The sequence below is a fragment of the Colobus angolensis genome, unplaced genomic scaffold (genome assembly GCF_000951035.1).
Source record: "Colobus angolensis palliatus isolate OR3802 unplaced genomic scaffold, Cang.pa_1.0 Scaffold19, whole genome shotgun sequence".
NCBI lineage: Eukaryota > Metazoa > Chordata > Mammalia > Primates > Cercopithecidae > Colobus > Colobus angolensis.
In genome coordinates, this window is record NW_012115043.1 from 6046543 (window position 1) to 6065773 (window position 19231).

Below are 19231 nucleotides of genomic sequence, written 5' to 3' on the forward strand. Positions count from 1 at the left end.
CAGGATGGTCTCGATCTCCTGACCTCGTGATCCGCCCGTCTCGGCCTCCCAAAGTGCTGGGATTACAGGCTTGAGCCACTGCGCCCGGCCCAGATTACCTTTTTATTTCTCTGCTCCTCTCAAAGATGGCATCTGAAGAGTGGAGGAGAAAGAGTACACAGGTCTGAAAGTATACGAATACAGACATAGATACATGTAATATGATGTGACTGTCAGTGAGTAGGTATGTGTCTAGAAAGATATCAGCTAATGGGATGGTGATATGGAGGATGAAGGGGTGGGATCCATCCCTCCAGGACTAGCCATCTCTTTCTTTCCCAACCATCCCAGAAATGCAGACCTTTCCTCAGCAGATTGGTGAGCAGCAGAGAGGGAGCATTTGATTGAAAATATAGCAACCAACACCTGTACCCCACTAATAGCACTTACTGTTTGTGTGGCACTGTCCTGAGCTGTTTCTACACGTAGCTCATTTAGTCCTCCTAACAACTCAGGGTTGTAGGTTTTATTATTATCTTCATCATCGTCAGCTAATCACTAGATGTGGTGATGGCACACCACTCTTGCTGCCAGGCACTGGGACTTTTAAAAGTTCCTAGGAGAACCCTTTAGGGTCCCCATGCTGGCTCCTCCTGTGAAGAGTTCTTTTGTAGACTCTGATCCCTAATCTGTTTTGGCAAATCTGGCCTTTCATACTGTAGGTTTGTGCAAAGCAAATTGTACCTGCAGTATCCACCTCTTCAGCCTTCATCTCAGCAGCCTCCCAGCTCCAATCATCGCACCTGCCCCCCTGTTCTGGGTGTCACCATGGTCCCGAAAATGGTGACCTTGGCAGACTTTTGGTTCATTTCCTTCGCAGCACCTCCACCCACATGTAGTAACTATGGCTGCTGACACTTTCCTAGACAAGTAAGTTTTTCAAATGTTTGTTCTTTCCTGCTGCCACAACTTTCTAGGACAACATTGTCTAAGATCTAAACCTGAGTATCTCCAGCTTTTCCTGTTAAGAATCACTTGTACCCACATCTGTAAACACAGATTCCTGGGCCACCTCCTCCCCAGGAGCTTGTGATCAAGGTGATTGCTGCTGCTCAAAGCAAGGAGGTTGAGTTGCCTCTTTGTAGCTCATTGGTCCTCTCTTTCCTCCATGAGGCCTGTTCACCCAAACTACCTCTTTCCTAAGAGGCTTTTCTTCCCAAACCCCTGAAACTGTCAGCTCTGCTCACCATTCAGATTCCCCCAACTATCTCTCCAACTATATCCTTCCTTATTCCCATAGCAGAGGCTGCAGATGTGTTGCCTGTGAGCTGACGGGTTTTGTTTGTCCTCTAGCTTTTTAGAAATTGGGAAATTAAAAAGACAGCTTGTTGATTTCTTTTTGAAACAAAAATCGGAGGCCTTGCCGCCTTTGGTGGAGGTTGCCCTAGGGCAGGAAGAAGTTGGAGCTGAGGGTTGGTTGGCCTTAGCTATTAATGGAGGCTGGAGTCACCAGTTCAACAGTCTTCACAACTCTTTCCCGGACTCCCCTGTTACTCATTTTCTTTACCTCTCAGGCCCTGGGGGACATTTGAGCCTAGGAGCACTTTTTGGGACACACTCTGCTCACTTCTCTGCCCATCTGCCGTGCTCTTTCCCACCTGGAGTGGGAAACCCTCCCCATCCCTGGAAATGCCTGCCTTCCTCTTCAACAATTATTCTCCTGGACCAGTTGGCAAATGACTTCCACTGCCATGTACTGATGTGTGATTCAGAATGCTTGCCTAGATGGTGATTTCTTCCACATACCCCTATACTACATATCACATACATCTTTCTCTCTACCTTTGGTTTAGGCACTGCCAGTGGCTGTCTCAGTTGTATTATTTTGGGATTGGGGGGAATTCCAATATCATATCTAATTAGCTTCCCAAAGCAGCCTCTTAAAAGTTCTGCCGGAATTGTTCCTTTGGGCTAAAATACTCAGTCCACTACTAAATTTCTCCATTCGTTTGGTAGAAGGGTATGGCAGGAGAATAGACTCCGGAGTCGGGCCCCCTGGCTTCATATCCCTGCCCTGCCACAGAATAGCTGTGTGCCCCTAGGCAAGGTACTTAGCATCTCCAAGCCTCAGTTTCCTCATCTTCAAAATAGGTTGTAAGAATAACACGAGATAACAGAATAAATTCATGCAAAGCATTTATTCTGGTGGCTGGCACCTGTAAGGGTTCAAATAAATAGTTGCTATTACTCTTTGTTCTTAACTTCATGCCAGGTTCCAGGCTGGCATGGGGCTCCAGGGTAAGTAAGATGTGGTTGGCCTCAGGGAGTGTTTGTCCCAACCAGATTTGAGTTGGCCCCAGAGGGTCAGGTACCAACATGGGGCTCTGCTGTAATTGTTGAACATAGAACACAGTTTTTGAGTACAGAGGTTGTAGGTGGTCAGGGAAGGCTTCACATGGGAGGTGATTGCTGGCCTTGAAGACTCAATGGGATGTCATGCTAGGCAGCCACAGAAGCACAGAGGAAGAAAGCCATAGGTCACTTGGAATAGCATTGGGGTTGGGGAGGGAGCTGGTGGCAGGAGGTACTATTACGCAAAGAGGCCAGACTGGATTCCTAAGGGCCTTATTAAGGGTAGGAGTACTATATTTAGCAAATAAAAATATAGGCCACCTAGTTAAATTTGAATTTCAGCTGAGCAACAAATAAATTTTTTTTTTTTTTTAGATGAAGTTTCACTCTTGTTGCCCAGGCTGGAGTGCAGTGGCATGATCTTGGCTCACTGCAACATCCACCTCCCCAGTTCAAGCGATTCTCCTGCCTCAGCCTCCCAAGTAGCTGGGATTAAAGGTGCCCGCCACCACGCCTGGCTAATTTTTTGTATTTTTAGTAGAGACAGGGTTTCACGATGTTAACCAGGCTGGTCTTAAAGTCCTGATCTTAGGTAATCCACCCACCTCGACCTCCCAAAGTGCTGGGATTTTAAGTATAAATATGTCCCAAATATTTCATGGGTTATTTATACTAAAAAAAAAATTGTTGACTGAACACAGTGGCTCATGCCTGTAATCCCGGCACTTTGTGAGGCTGAGGCTGGTGGATTGCATGACCCCAGGAGTTTTGAGACCAGCGTGGGCAACATGGTGGAACCCTGTCTCTACAAAAAATTAGCTGGGCATGATGTCACATACCTTTAGTCCCAGCTACTCTGGAGGCTGAGGTGGGAGGATTGCTTGAGCCCAGAAGGTCGACGCTGCTGTGAGCTGTGATCTTGCCACTGCACTCCAGCCTGGGTGACAGAATGAGACCCCGTCCCCTGTCTTTTAGAAAAAAGGGTCTTTTGTTGTTGTTGTTGTTTATCTGAAATTCAAATTTAACCGGGCACAGCGTATTTTAAATGGCAACCCTACTTGTGTGCCTGGTTCCCAAAAGGCCCTGCTAAAATGCAGACAGGTTTTAGTCATTAGAGTAAGAATCCCATTAAATTGTTAAAGCAGATTTATTTTTCAGAGTAACATGAAAAGTGAAATGGAACATAAAGAAGGTCAGTTGAGGAGTTAAAGAGTGTGGACAGATGGTGGGGAGCCAGGAGGGCAGGATGCAGCAGGGACCCTGTCTGGGCAGATGCAGTGGGAGGGCCTGGAAGAGGCCTGGGTCCAGCTTGAAGCTGGGAGATGTCTCTCCCCTTTGTCCAGACTGAGTCCCTGAAAGGCGCCTGGCTAGCTGACTGTCCTTTTGTGGGGCTCTCTAGGCCCAGATATGGACTGTTGACAAGGGCTGTTTCTCACAGATGGGATTTGAAGACAGGAGTGATGGGAATAGTAGTAATCCTGGGAGAGAAGATGACTCAGCTCTGGCTCTGAGATAACAAGGAATAGAAAAGAAGGAAGGGGGATGAGTGCCCTTTGGACTGTGCAGGCAGCAGTCCTGTATGGGTAGCTACCTGAGGGTACACCGTTTGGGATGTGTCTTCAGTGACTCCGTATATAACCTACAGAACAAAGCTTGGGCTTCCCAAGTGGAGTGCAAGGTCCTTCACAGGATCATTTGAGATGACCTCACTTGAGGTCACCTTCCCACTGTTCCTCTTGGCAACCACTTCCCCGCACTCTAGGTTCCAGTCACACAGAATCACCTGTTGTTAATGGTGGCAGTCATTGCAGTCGCAGTAACATTAGAGTACGTAACACTTTCCTGTTGCTTTGAGCACTTGTTTAACTTGATTAATCTCCACCGGGACCCTATGAAGTAGCTACTAATATTATCCCAATTATGTATTTGAGAAAGCTGAGACACAGGAAGTCAAACATCTCACTCAAAGTCACACAGCTAGTAGAGGAATAGAGCCCCAGATGCCTGGGAGAACTGCATAATTAACCATATGCCACCACTCACTTCCCCAGCTACATGCTGCGTTTTCATACTTCTGTGGTTTTGTGTAGCAAACCCAGATCATACAGTACCTCCTCGGTGAAGCTGGTCCCAACCCTACCCACTTTTCCTTTAGCACCTACCCAACAGAAGTCCCACCTTGTCCTCTTAGTAGTTTGTATCCAACTTTGTTATGACAGTGAATACTTTTTGTTTTTTTGAGACAGAGTCTCGCTCTGTCACCCAGGCTGGAGTGCAGTGGTGGCTCACTGGCTCACTGCAACCTCTGCCTCCTGAGTTCAAGAGATTCTCCTGCCTCAGCCTCCAGAGTAGCTGGAATTACAGGTGCCTGCCACCACGCCCATCTAATTTTTATATTTTTAGTAGAGATGGGGTTTCGCCATGTTGGCCAGGCTGGTCTTGAACTCCTGAGCTCAGATGATCCGCCTGCCTCAGCCTCCCGAAGTGCTGGGATTACAGGCGAGAGCCACCACGCCCGGCAACAATGAATACTTTTAAGTCATAATTATTTACCTTTCTGCCTCCCCACTTGATTAAGGGGCCCATTTTAAATCTAATGTCCCCTTCTAAAAGCACAGGGCCTGGCACAAAGTAGATGCTTAGAAAATGCTCCCTGAATAACGCAAGGCCATGTAGCCTGGGGTTGAAGCAGGCGAGGTAGAACAGTAAGCAAGGCATAGAAATAGTACCAATACTCATGGAGCATTTACACTCCACACATCCTTTTTTTTTTTTTTTTTTTTTGAGACAGGGTTTCACTCTGTCACCCAGGCTGGAGTGCAGTAGGACAATCATGGCTCACTGCATCTGCTACCTCCCAGGCTCTAGCGATCCTCCCACCTCAGCCCAAGTAGCCAGGACTACAGGTGTATACCGCCATGCCTGGCTGATTATTTTGTTTTGTTTTGTTTTGTGCAGATGCGGTTTTGCCATGTTGCCCGTGCTGGTCTTGAGCTCCTGAGCTGGAGAGTTCTGCCTACCTCAGCTTCCTAAAGTGCTGGGATTACAGGTGTAAAGCACCATGCCCAGGCTCACATGTACATTAAAAAAAAAAAAAAAAAGTAGGCTGGGCTTGATGGCTCATGCCTGTAATCCCAGCACTTTGAGAGGCTGAGGCAGGAGGAACACTTGAGTTCATGAGTTTGAGACCAGCCTGGGCAGCATAGCAAGACCTCATCTCTACTAAAAATAAAAAAAATTAGCTGGGCATGGTGGCATGTGCTTATAGTCCCAGCTATGCAGGAGAATCACTTCTGGTGAGGGTGGGATGGATCCTGCAGTTAGCCGTGTTTGTGCCACTGCACTCCAGCTTGGGCAGCAGAGCGTGACCCTGTCTCCAAAAAATTTTTTTCTTTTAATAAATATTAGATTTTCGGCCGGGCGCGGTGGCTCAAGCCTTTAATCCTAGCACTTTGGGAGGCCAAGACGGGCGGGTCATGAGGTCAGGAGATCAAGACCATCCTGGCTAACCCGGTGAAATCCCGTCTCTACTAAAAAATACAAAAAGCTAGCCGGGCGAGGTGGTGGGCGCCTATAGTCCCAGCTACTCAGGAGGCTGAGGCAGGAGAATGGCGTAAACCCGGGAGGCGGAGCTTGCAGTGAGCTGAGATCCGGCCAGTGCACTTCAGCCTGGGCTACAGAGCGAGACTCTGTCTCAAAAAAAAAAACAAAACAAAAATAAATATTAGATTTTCAATGATACCTCATGAGGCCTGTAGAGATAGTGTTTTTTTTTAATTTATTTTTTCTTTTTTTTTGGGGACTGACTTTTGCTCTTGTTGCCCAGGCTGGAGTGCAATGGCGCAGTCTCGGATCACCGCAACCTCCACCTCCTGGGTTCAAGCGACTTTCCTGCCTCAGCCTCCCAAGTAACTGGAATTACAGGCATGTGCCACTACGCCCAGCTAATTTTGTATCTTTATTAGAGACGGGGTTTCTCATGTTGGTCAGGCTGGTTTGAACTCCCGACCTCAGGTGATCCACCCGCCCCAGCCTCCCAAAATGCTGGGATTACAGGCATTAGCCACCGCACCTGACCTGAGATAGTTTCATTACAATATATGAGGCTATTGATTGAACCTCTGGAAATAGAAATAAAATGGTCCTAAGATGTTTTTAATTTTCTTTTTATTTATTTATTTTTGGAGCCATCTCACTGTGTTTCCCTGGCTGGTCTCTAACTCCTGGCCTTAAGAAATCCACCCCAGCCTCCTGAGTAGCTGGGATTATAGGCATGAGCCCCCACACCTGGCTCTGTTTCTAGTTTTCAACTGCAGAGCTAAGAACTCCCAAAGTCAGTAACAATTTTCTAGAAAAATGGAAAAGAACCACAGGTATTCTTTTTTTTTTTTTTTGAGACAGTGTCTCCCTCTGTCGCCAGGCTGGAGTGCAGTGAGGCCATCTTGGCTCACTGCTACCTCTGCCTCCTGGGTTCAAGCGATTCTCCTGCCTCAGCCTCCTGTAGTCCCTGAGTAGCTGGGACTACAGGCGCCCGCCACCATGCCTGGCTAATTTTTGTATTTTTAGTAGAGACGGGGTTTCACCACGTTGGTCAGGATGGTCTCAATCTCTTGACCTTGTGACCTGCACCCCCCAGCCTCCCAAAGTGCTGGGATTACGAGTGTGAGCCACCACGCCTGGCCACCACAGGTATTCTTGAAGTGCCAACTACATCCCTAGCAAAGCAGAAGGAAAGGTTGCCAGGGTTTGGGAGGACAATGTTGTCTGGGGAGAAATGTAAATGGAAAGAAAAGAAATGGACATATATAGACCAAGCCCTGAGATTCTGTGACCTTCTTCAATTTCCTGACAACCCCACGGGGAGGTAGTGAGGTTCCCTTGTTGGAGAGGAGATAGAAGCTCAACAGAGATTCTAACTGAGATCTGATTCCAGAGTTCATGTTCTTTCCTCTGCATCCAGGAAAGAGGAGAAGTGGAAATACACAAGACAGTTCTTGACCTCCAGGAGTCTGGGCATACTATACTCAAAAGGGAGTACTGGGGCAATGGGCTTTAGGGACTTAGAGGAGAAAATGGTCTCTTGGGCCAGAAGTGCCCGGGTAGTAGAGGTGGGGGAAGGGATATTCTTGGAACAAGACATGTTCCTAGATAGCACCAGTCTGTGACGGAGGGAATGGTAAGGGGTTGAGATTAGGCTAGAGGTGTTTAAATGCCGTGCTGGAGAGGTTTGACCTCTAGTCAGTCATAACTTCTGAGCAAAAGCTACAGATATTTTGTTGCTATCTGTTAGTCCAGGTCCCCAGTCCCTTATCAGAAATCCTGGCACTGAATATGTTTCAGGATTCCAATTCTTCCTGATTTTAGAATGGTAAATAATGTGCTGTAATGACAGCTAGGCTGAGCCCTATCACAGGTCCCACGGGGCATCAGCCTAAATCTGAAGGCTCTAGGACTAGTGACAGCTTTCAGCAGCACAGCATCAGCCATTCTGTTTCTGTGGAAGTCCTTGCAGCGGTCCACATAGAGGTCCAAGATCTGGTCTTTGCCCCCAGAAGTGAAAACTTGGGAGTAAAGAGATGAAATCTGTCATGCGCGTCTGTGTGAAGAGACCACCAAACAGGCTTTGTGTGAGCAACATGGCTGTTTATTTCACCTGGGTGCAAACGGGCTGAGTCCAAAAAGAGAGTCAGCGAGGGGAGATAAGGGTGGGGCCGTTTTGTAGGATTTGGGTAGGTAAAGGAAAATTACAGTCAAAGGGGGGTTGTTCTCTGGCGGGCAGGAGTGGGGGTCACAAGGTGCTCAGTGGGGGAGCTTTTTGAGCCAGGATGAGCCAGGAAAAGGAATTTCACAAGATAATATCATCACTTAAGGCAAGGACCGGTCATTTTCACTTCTTTTGTGGTGGAATGTCATCAGTTAAGGTGAGGCAGGGCATTTGCACTTCTTTTGTGATTCTTCAGTTACTTCAGGCTATCTAGGCTTATATGTGCAAGTCACAGGGGATGCGATGGCTTGGCTTGGGCTCAGAGGCCTGACAAAATCCACATGGGGTGGGTGCAGGAACTGCTCTGGCCTAAGTGAAGCTCCATATTCCTCAGAGGCTGGTCTCACTCGTGAGATTGTCATCAAGAAAGCTGCCAGGGTTCCAACAAAACATTGTCACACTCTGGGAAACCCAAAGTTGTGCATTCCCCATTTACAGTTCCTCCCAGGCCAGATGCCGTGTACCATGCTGGGTCATTTTCACCTTAAGCAGTGTTGCCTGGTTATATATGTAGTTGTTGTACTACCTTTATCCAGTCTCCAGGGGAACAACTTAACAGAAGTTAACTAATTCTCACACAGAAGGGAAAAGGCTTTGTATTGTAGCGCTTTACCCACTTATGCGTATATCACGTATTCAGTCACCTCCAGTGGGTGGCATGCCATACTCATGGCATGTTAATATTCCTGCAGCAGAATGCATCTATCCTAACAGGAAGGGGATAGGTAAAGATGAAACCTCCATCAGCTCAGGTCAGGTTTGGTACCCAAAGAGTTTAAAAAAAAAAAAACACCACCACCAAGGCTGGGCATGGTGGTTCATGCCTGTAATCCCAGCACTTTGGGAGGCTGAGGCAGGCAGATCACTGGAGGTCAGGAGCTCGAGACCAGGCTGGCCAACATGATGAAACCTCATCTCTACCAAAAAATATGAAAAGTAGCCGGGCGTGGTGACACACGCTTGTAGTCTCAGCTACTCAGGAGGCTGAGGTGGGAGAATTGCTTGAACCCAGGAGGTAGAGGCTGCAATGAGCCAAGATCATGCCACTGCTCTCCAGCCTGGGCGACAGAGTGAGACCCTGTCTCAAAAACAAAACAAAACTCCACCAAAAAAAAAAAATACCTTTCAGATTTTAGAGCTTGTAAAGTTTAGTATTATTTGGAAAGGGGATTGTAGACCTGTGAATTTCCTCAGGAGATCCCTTGAGATGTGCAACGAGTGAACGTTGCCTGCCTTCCCACTAGAGGGCCCCTGATTATCACTGTGTCTGGGATCCTTGCTAATGGAAGTTCTTCTGTCGCTTCAGCTCGCAGATGCCAGCAAGTTACCTAACCTGAAAGAACTTCTCCAGTCCTCTGGAGACAACCACAAACGGGCCTGGGACCTGGTGAGCTGGATTTTATCCTCAAAGATCCTGACAATCCACAGTGCAGGGAAGGCAGAGGTGAGACTTTGTTTCCGTTAGGATCACAGACTTTAGGGGCCTAAGGGCTCTAGGACAGCACTGAATCCAGTGGCTCTGAGACTTCCCTGTGTACCGGTGACCTGGGCAGCTTGAGAATGCAGATGCCTGGTCCTCACCTTTAGACTTTCTATTTCTGTGTCTGGAGTCAGGCCCAGGAAGTTTCCCACTGGCTGTACAAAGCTGAGTTCTGTCTCATCTCAGCTGTGTGACCTTGAGTAGGTACCAGGTGCATTTCAGTACCTCCACTTCCTCATCTGTAAAATCAGGATGATAATAGTATGCTTCCCTCAGGGCACCGACTATGAGAATTGAATGAATTTTCACACTTTGAATAATGCCTAAGGGCACATACTAAGGGCTTGGTATGTGTTGGGATTCACTTTATTTAACAAGCACCGCTGGTAATTCTGATAAGGGTGACCCTGACCATATCTTAAGAAACACTGATCTGGTTCAGTTGTCAGGAGATGGAGAGGCAGAGCTCAAAGAAGTGGAAAACCTCATGCTCTGGGTTCAAATGCCATATCTATCAAAAAGGGCCTCCTTTTTCCCATTTGTTAATTGAGATACTGTTACCCACCCCCAAGTGGGGCAATGATAAAATGTGTGTCACCCCCCCAGCACAGTTTCTATCGCGAGTCAGACATTCCATAATTTGGTTTACCTTGCCTGGCTGGGGTCTCCCAGGGACAGGCTGGATGACAAGGACCAGGGTGTAGGACTTGATTCCTGCTCTTGTGCTCTTCCCTTACCCATACCATTCATCACTTAATTCATTTCAATTTAAGAGTATTCAGTTTTACAAGCTCCTGCCAAAGACACAAATCTTCCCTATGTGGCGTAGAATTTGGTACCTTGGATTCTGGTATCTAAGGGACATTCTTCTGTGTTAGATGTTAAAACACCATAAAGAGCCCTGGAATAGGAGTCAGGAGACCTGTATTCAGGTCCAGACTGGGTGGCTAATTCCTAGTGAATCTCTGGGTTTCACTGTTGTCATCTGTTGAATTCAAATTTATTCTTTCATTTATTCTTACCTCACTCATAATATGGGCATTAAGCACCTACTATGTGTCGGGTGCTAAAGTAGATAAGGCAGTAAATAGCTCCTAGACTTTTGATTGTGGACCGGTTGAATTTCTGTTAAAATGTGGACTATTGGGACCCAGGATTGTCAACTTTTTGTATTGCCCAAGTATGTTAGCCTACCATGTATCATCATTTTATAAAAGGATATTATAGTACTAAGAAAGCAGGATGGCCTTGACTTCAGAATAAAGAACTGTTCTTCAAAAGAAAGGTACATGGCAACCTTACATCATTATATCTGTTATATTGCCCTTATTTTGCTCATTCAGTCATAATCCAGAGAAAACTTTGCCATACACTGGCTTTGGTCTGTGACCTATTTGAAAACCACTGGCAGGCACGGTGGCTCATGCCTGTAAATCCCTGCACTTTGGGAGGCCGAGGCGGGCGGATCATGAGGTCAGGAGTTTGAGACCAGCCTGGCCAACATAGTGGAACCCCATCTTTACTAAAAATACAAAAAATGAGCTGGGCATGGTGGCGGGCGCCTGTAATCCCAGCTACTTGGGAGGCTGAGGCAGGAGAATCGCTTGAAGCCGGGAGGTGGAGGTTGCAGTGAGTCGAGAGCGCGCCACTGCACTCCAGCCTGGGCGACAGTGCAAGACTCTATCTCAAAAAAAAAAAAAGAAAAGAAAAGAAAAAAAGAAAACCACTAAAATGGGCCAGGTGTGGCCCATTGTCCTGGCTTGTCTTGAGTAACTGGGACTATAGGTGTAAGCACTATGGAGAGGAAATTCACAGGTCTACAGTCCCCATTCCAAATAATACTAAACTCTACAAGATCACGCCTTAATTCCAGCACTTTGGGAGGCCGAGGCAGGTGGATCACTTGAGGCCAGGAGTTCGAGACCAGCCTGGCCAACATGTTGAAACCTTGTCTCTAATAAAAATACAAAAATTAGCCAGGCATTGTGGCACATGCCTGTAATCCCAGCTACTTGGGAGGCTGAGGCAGGAGAATCGCTTGAACCTGGGAAGTGGAAGCTGCAGTGAGCCGAGATGGTGCCACTGCACTCTAGGCTGAGAGACAGACTGAGACTCAATCTCAAAAAAAAAAAAAAAGAAAAAACCACTTAAAATAGACTAGGGGCAGTGGCTTGTGCCTGTAATCCTAGTACTTTGGGAGGCTGAGGTGGGAGTATTGCTTGAGCCTGGGAGTTCAAGACCAGCCTGGGCAACATAGCAAGACCCTCTCTCTATGAAAAAATTAAGAATTAGTTGCATATAATGGTTGTACCTATAGTCCCAGCTACTCAAGAAACTGAAGATAGAGGATTGCTCGAACCCAGGAGTTCAAGGCTGCAATGAGCTATGATCGCACCGCTGTACTCCAGCCTGGGCGACAGAGCCAGATCCTGTCTCAAAAACAACAGCAACAAATGCTGATTGCTTCTCATGATTTCGTAGGTTGGTTGGGTGGTTCTGGGCTTGGCTGGATGAGCTAGGGTGGCCTCACTTACATTTCTGGGGCTTCAGCTGGGATGGCCACCATGCTGGAAGCCTTCCTCTGTGACACTCATACTCCATAGGAGACAAGCCAGGACAATGGTGAGGGGTTCTCAGCAGCAAACAAGGAAGGACAAGCCCTTCTCAAGTCTCTGTTTGCCATATATATGTTAATGTCCCATTGGCCAAAGCAAGTCACATGGCCAAGCACAGTTTCAAGTGTGGAGAAGTAAGTTCCATCTCTTGATGGGACCTTGGTAGAATCCCACCTGCAAAATCACATTGCAGAGGGGTGCATGGACAAGGACGAGAGGGAATTTTTACAATAATCATGAGATTATTGTAAAAATGGAATGCAGAAAATAGATGTAAAAGTGTTAGGAAAATTAGAAGTGATCTCCACTTAGAAGGAACAATTCATGCTTCTCAGCCTCCTGTAGGGAAAAAATGTTATTATTTATTATTTTTTTTTAGATGGAGTTTCACTTTTGTTGCCCAACCTGGAGTGCAGTGACATGATCTCGGCTCACTGCAACCTGCACCTCCTGGGTTCAAGTGATTCTTGTGCCTCAGCCTCCCAAGTCGCTGGGACTAAAGGGCTGGGACTAAATAGCTGGGACTATTTGGGACTATAAAATCCCAAGTAGCTGGGACTAAAATTAGCCACCACACCTGGCTAATTTTGTATTTTTAGCAGAGATGGGGTTCACTATGTTGGTCAGGCTGGTCTCAAACTCCTGACCTCAGATGATCCACCCGCCTCGGCCTCCCAAAGTGTTGGGATTACAGGCATGAGCTACCACACCCAGCCGGGAAAAATGTTATTAAAGGAAAGCAGTCTTGTGCTATAAGCTCTGAGTTTGCTTATGTCTCTATCCTCATGAAACCTGTTGTTCTCATGAACAGTCTGTGGGAGTTAAGCCTGAGGGTTTAGGGGGCTATTTTTGCAGCACATTTACCAGCTCCCCAAATAAAATGTTGACCCTCTTCATGTTTTCAAGTTTGAAAAGATCCAAAAGCTGACTGGGGCTCCTCACACGCCTGTTCCCGCACCGGACTTCCTGTTTGAAATTGAGTACTTTGACCCAGCCAACGCCAAATTTTATGAGACCAAAGGAGAACGAGACCTAATCTATGCCTTTCATGGTAGTCGCCTAGAAAACTTCCATTCCATTATCCACAATGGCCTGCACTGCCATCTGAACAAGGTGGGGCCTAAGGGACACCCTGCTGATGTGGGGAAGTAGGGATGGAGGTGGGAGAGGGGAGGGGGAGATTCAGAACCCTAGGAGTTTGCAGGTGGGGTGTAGAGTTGGGGGGGGGTGGGTAGGTTTACTAACGCCTTCTGGCTCAAAATGTGGTGTGCAGACCGCAGTAGCAGCATCACCTGGAAGCCTGTGAAAATGCAAAATCTTGGGCACACTCTAGACCTTCTGAATCAGAACCTGCATTTTAACAAGATCTCTAGGTGATTCCTGCACTGGTTATAGTTTGAGAAGCATCGATTTAAAGATAGTGCCTGACCTTGGCTGCATATTTAGAATCACTCGGGGAGCTTTTAAAAATCCCAGATGCCAGGCCGGGCTTGGTGGCTCATGCCTGTAATCCCAGCACTTTGGGAGACTGAGGGAGTTCAAGACTAGCCTGGCCAACGTGGTGAAACCCCATCTCTAATAAAAATACAAAAGTTAGCCAGGCATGGTGGTGGGTGCCTGTAGTCCCAGCTACTCAGGAGGCTGAGGCAGGAGAATCGCTTGAACCTGAGAGGCAGAGGTGGTAGTGAACTGAGATCGTGCCATTGCACTCCAGCCTAGGTGACAGAGCGAGACTTCATCTCAAAAAAAAATAAAAAATAGGCCAGGCGCGGTGGCTTAAGCCTGTAATCCCAGCACTTTGGGAGGCCGAGACGGGCAGATCACGAGGTCAGGAGATCGAGACCATCCTGGCTAACCCGGTGAAACCCTGTCTCTACTAAAAAATACAAAAAACTAGCCGGGCGAGATGGCGGGTGCCTGTAGTCCCAGCTACTCCGGAGGCTGAGGCAGGAGAATGGCGTAAACCCGGGAGGCGGAACTTGCAGTGAGCTGAGATCCGGCCACCGCACTCCAGCCTGGGGGACAGAGCGAGACTCCGTCTCAAAAGAAATAAAAAATAAAAATAAATAAAATAAAAAATCTCAGATGCCTGGCTGCATCCCAGACCAATTAAATCAGAATCTCCGAGTGGAGCACAGGCATCAGTGGCTGCAATAGCTCTCCAGGTGATCCCAATGTGTAGCCAACCCTAGCTCCTCTGTGTGTTCCCTGGACCAGCAGCGTCCTCATCACCTGGTAGCTCGTTGGAAATGCAAATCTCAAGCCCCAGACCACCTGAACGGAATCCACACTTTAACAAGGTCCCCAGGTGATTTGTATGCACATTGAAGTTTGAGAAGCACTTTCCTTGGGGGCCACACTCCAGGAAATCAGCCCTTGGAGAAACTGAAGGATATGCCAAGATAGACTGAGCAGGCGTCCTTTCCCTCCCGGCTTGAGCTTCTTTTGTCCCATTTTTATGAGTCAAAACAGAGTCACCTACCCACTTCTCTGCAGGCACTTATTTTACCCTTCAGGCATAGGAGGAGCATTACAGACAGACCCTGGAGCTATGGAGACTTATTTAGCAACTCTATGGCCCTGAGGTAAATTAAACTCTGAGTCTCAGGTTCTTCATCTGTGAAAAAGGACACCATTACCCTCCTTCTCATATGTCAGAGGATTGAAACAGTTCATGTATGCAAAGGGCTCTTTGTGTACTAAGTACCAAGGAAGAGGTTGCTGCTTTTATATGCTGATGGATGGGCACCTAGGGTAGTTGGAGGAGCTTCAGGCCTTTCCCCCAGTCATGGCAGTATCTGCCTTGTCTGTGACGAGCTGGCTCCATGAGCCATGGGCTCAGTTGTGGCTGCTGCCGCCCTGAGACTGGAGACATTTCCCTGTTGTATCTGATTAATGTCTTTGGGTTTTGCTAAGGATGATGGGCTTGTTAGTGTAAAGGGATGACAGTTAGTCACTGTCTCTCAGTCCACCACTAGCTCTCAGCGTACCATTATGTCCAGGGTACTGGAATCCAGGGGGCTTCCGCTTTACACTGGTGCTGGCCTGGAGAAGTTGCCTGCGGATTACACTCTTGTACACTAAACCTTTATTTCAGTGCCCCAAGGAGTTTGCTGCTTACAGGCATCTTATAAAAATGCTTTGGTAAAGCGTATCAATCCTCTTATGGCCTCCTCTGCCTGGGTTTTCAATGAAGGGCTTGCTTGAGGGAGTCCATCTGCCAGTTGACACTGATATTGTTTTCATGGCAGAGATACACCAAGCTTCCCACTGTTGTGCACCACTGCTCATGGCAGCCTTGCATGGGGTTCTCAAGAAGGGTGAACACATGATGGCATAAGCAGAGAATGGATGTGGGGTCAGATCAGAGGGTGTCCAGTGTCACTGGAGAAGGTCTGTGTCAGCTTTTGAGAGATGGAGACCCTGCCTAACTTGGCAGAGAGCTTCCCAAAGGCCAAGCAAAGGTTTGTTTCATTTCTCCTAAGCTTCATTTAACAGATTTAGGATTTTGGAAGCCTGGTGCCACTGAAAAGAACATTTCTCAATTCCAGAGCATAAGATATTCTTCTGTGAGCTATTCAAGTCCACTTATCATCTTGAGATACTGATCGTGTGGCCCAGGGATAGCAATTGAATTTCAACTTGAGTGTCAGTGTCCATTCATTGGTAGCAGCTACCTGGAATGTTCAGTTGAGGATTCTGGATCATTAGGAATAAGTGCCATGCTTGATATTACTGTGTTGGCTATCGTGGTTGATTACTGGTCATCTACCATGGGCAAAGATGTGTTCACTATGCCTGCTGTAGCCTCAACTTACAGGTCCTTCACCTGGCATGCTTCCTCATGGAGGGCACCACTAGGGAGATGCTGCCTAGATTTTTAGATGTTTTCTTGGTCAACACCAATACAAAGAGTAAGACGTACCTTGCCCTGCATATAACCCTCATTTGGTTATAGTTTCTGATCTAAGAGACTAATTTCTAACTTACTTATTTTTAATTTTTGTTTTTCTTTATTTGTGAGAGACTCATTTATTTTCCAAGTAATGACTCAGATTACCTCCCTTATCAGGTGGGACCCCTTCCCTGTACCTAAGGGTGTGACTTTGCATTTCAAGCCCATCAGAGTAACCATTCTTACTGCATTCATGTAACAGGAATTACTTGATATACTAGAACATAAAAGCCTGCAATGGAGTACTGGCCCCTCATTTATTTACATGTGCCAGGTATCCCACTCTTTTATGTATATTGCCTCATTTAATCCTCACTGGCAACCTTGTAAAGGAGCTACTAGTAACATTATTTTGTAGATCTAGAAACTGAGACACAGAGTTTATGTAACTTGCCACTTGCTGGAGGATTCAAACCGAGGTCGGTTTGGGTGCTTATACCTATGCTTTTCTCACTCAGCCTTGACCACAAGGAACTGCTAGTTTGCCAGGCCAGATGGCCAAATCCACAATCAGTTAAACTGTTGTCAGGCAGGAATGTGTTTAGTAATAACCCTAAGATGATATCACAGGATTATTTGATCCTGTGTCTTGCTGGGGGAAAAAAAGGGGGGTTATAAATTTTGTGTTTACAACTCTTGAAGAGAGACCTGTGTCATCGTGTCATGCCGCTGTACATTCACTCATCTGTGTTTCTTTTCCATTGGCCTTGCTATTGCAGACATCCTTGTTCGGAGAGGGGACCTACCTCACCAGTGACTTGAGCCTGGCCCTCATATACAGCCCCCACGGCCACGGGTGGCAGCACAGCCTCCTCGGCCCCATCCTTAGCTGTGTGGCCGTGTGTGAGGTCATTGACCATCCGGACGTCAAGTGCCAAACCAAGAAGAAGGGTGAGTGAGCACTTGGCCCAGACCTGGGTTACAGGCCTCTGTTGGGTGTACAGGCTCTTGCTGGCCCAGCTGTTGGGTAGAGCACCCATTGCATGCCCGAGGGTTGGGCTGGATTCAGGGCAGTGCAGGACAGGGTCCTGCCTAAGGAGTGAGCAGTTTTCTTAGAGACTGAACACACAATGGAGACCATTCACTACAAGGGGGTAGGTAGGGGGTGCCAGGTAAGGAGGCTGATGAGGTCCACAGAGGCAGCTCAGAGGAAGTAGTAATCATGGTGAGTCCAAACAGCCAGGGAAAGCTTTGCAGGAGGAGGAGAGATTTTATGTTTTTAAAAAAGGAATGATGAGGCCAGTGCATGGGCCGCTTGAAGGTAGGAATGAGGTCTCATTCATTCTTGGGCACCTGGTATCAGCAGAAAGCCTTGGTACATACTTGATATTCAATAAATATTTGCTAAATGAAGCAAAGGATGCTGGGTCCAGACCCTCCGATCTACACCGGCGTGTGCCAGAGCCCTCCAGGATGTGAAGGGCAGCCAAGGCGCTGGGGAGTCTTGGGCTCTCCAGAGTGATGACTAGCCAGCTACCTCCTCCCGCTCCCCTACTCTGTCCCTGAGACTGTTCGCCTTGTCTCCCCCCACCACTGTGTGGCTCTCCTCAAAGGCAGAAGAGTTACAGAACTGTCATTCCAGTCTCCAGAGCTGGCTTGTTGGGGCCGGGCACGGTGGCTCACGCCTGTAATCCCAGCACTTTGGGAGGCCAAGTCGGGCGGATCACCTGAGGTCAGAAGTTTGTGACCAACCTGGCCAACGTGGTGAAACCCCCACTCTACTAAAATAAAAACATGAGCCGGGTGTGGTGGCATGTGCCTGTGGTCCCAGCTACTTGGGAGACTGAGGCTTGAGACTCGCTTGATCCCAGGAGGCAGAGGTTGCAGTGAGCCAAGATCGTGCCACTGCACTCTAGCCTGGGCAACAGAGCAAGACTTCAAAAAAAAAAAAAGAAAGATCTGGCTTGTTGGTTCCAAGAGAATTCAGAAAACTGTTCTGGCCTCTAATATAAAACAACTGAAATTCTGAGATGCGGGCCCAGGTCTGACACCACCCTCCAAACCAGACGTCATGGATATTTGCATTTATAATTGTTAGGAAGTTTGCAAACCGTGACATTAAACAACAAAATCTTCCAACCTCTGCTGTCACGCAGCTTTGGTCTTCTTTGTTTTTTGTAGAGCTTTTTTGTGTTATTAAAAGAAAAGGGTTATTTGTTTGTTTTAAAACAAGTCTTGGTACGAAGGGTGGAAGATAAATGTTCTAAGAACCACAGATCCAGAATGGTTCATTTAAAATGCCTGTTAAGGCCGGGTGCAGTGGCTCACGCCTGTAATCCCAGCACTTTGGGAGGCTGAGGCAGGCCGATCACCTGAGGTGTCAGGAGTTTGAGACCAGCCTGGCCAACATGGTGAAACCCCGTTTCTACTGAAAATACAAAAATTAGCCGGGAGTGGTGGCAGGCGCCTGTAATCCCAGCTACTTGGGAGGCTGAGGCAAGAGAACTGCTTGAACCTGGGAGGCAGAGGTTGCAGTGGGCTGAGATCACGCCACTGCACTCCAGCCTGGATGACAAGAGCAAAGCTCTGTCTTAAAAAAAAAAAAAAAGAAAGGACTATTCCAGAGCTTGGCTGAGGAGAAGCAGTACAGTCTCCTGCCTTAAGGAAACCACTTCAGCTTTCTCAGCAGAAAGTGAAGGCTTAAAAGGGGACATGGGGCCAGGTGCAGTGGCTCACACCTGTAACCCCAGCACTTTGGGGGGCGGAGGTGGGCAGATCACCTGAGGCCAGGAGTTCGAGACCAGCCTGGCCAACACTGCGAAACCCCATCTCTACTAAAAATACAAAACCACTAAAAATATAAAAATTAGTCGGGTGTGGCAGCGGGGGCCTGTAATCCCAGCAGCTAGGGAGGCTGAGGCACCGAGAATAACTTGAACTCATGATGCAGTGGTTGCAGTGAGTGGAGATCGCATCATTGCACTCCAGCCTGGGTGGCAGAGGGACTCTGTCTCAAAAAAAGAGGGTGGGGAGGGGGCAGGACTTGGTTGACCTGGATGGCATGTAAGGGGGTTGGTGGGGGTTTTTAGTAAGCCGAGACTGTGATGTTGCACTCCAGCCTGGACAACAAAAGCGAGACTCCATCT

General features: G+C 47.6%; 1 protein-coding gene across 1 annotated transcript in view; it reads left to right on the forward strand.

Annotated features, from left to right (window-relative positions):
* Positions 1-19231, forward strand: part of PARP16 (poly (ADP-ribose) polymerase family, member 16) — a 31456-nt gene that overhangs the window by 8826 nt on the left and 3399 nt on the right. Inside the window, exons 2-4 of the mRNA XM_011940391.1 lie at positions 9402-9539; positions 13097-13303; positions 16865-17036. Of these exons, the coding sequence (XP_011795781.1) occupies positions 9402-9539; positions 13097-13303; positions 16865-17036 (517 nt within the window). The remainder of the gene's footprint in view (positions 1-9401; positions 9540-13096; positions 13304-16864; positions 17037-19231) is intronic.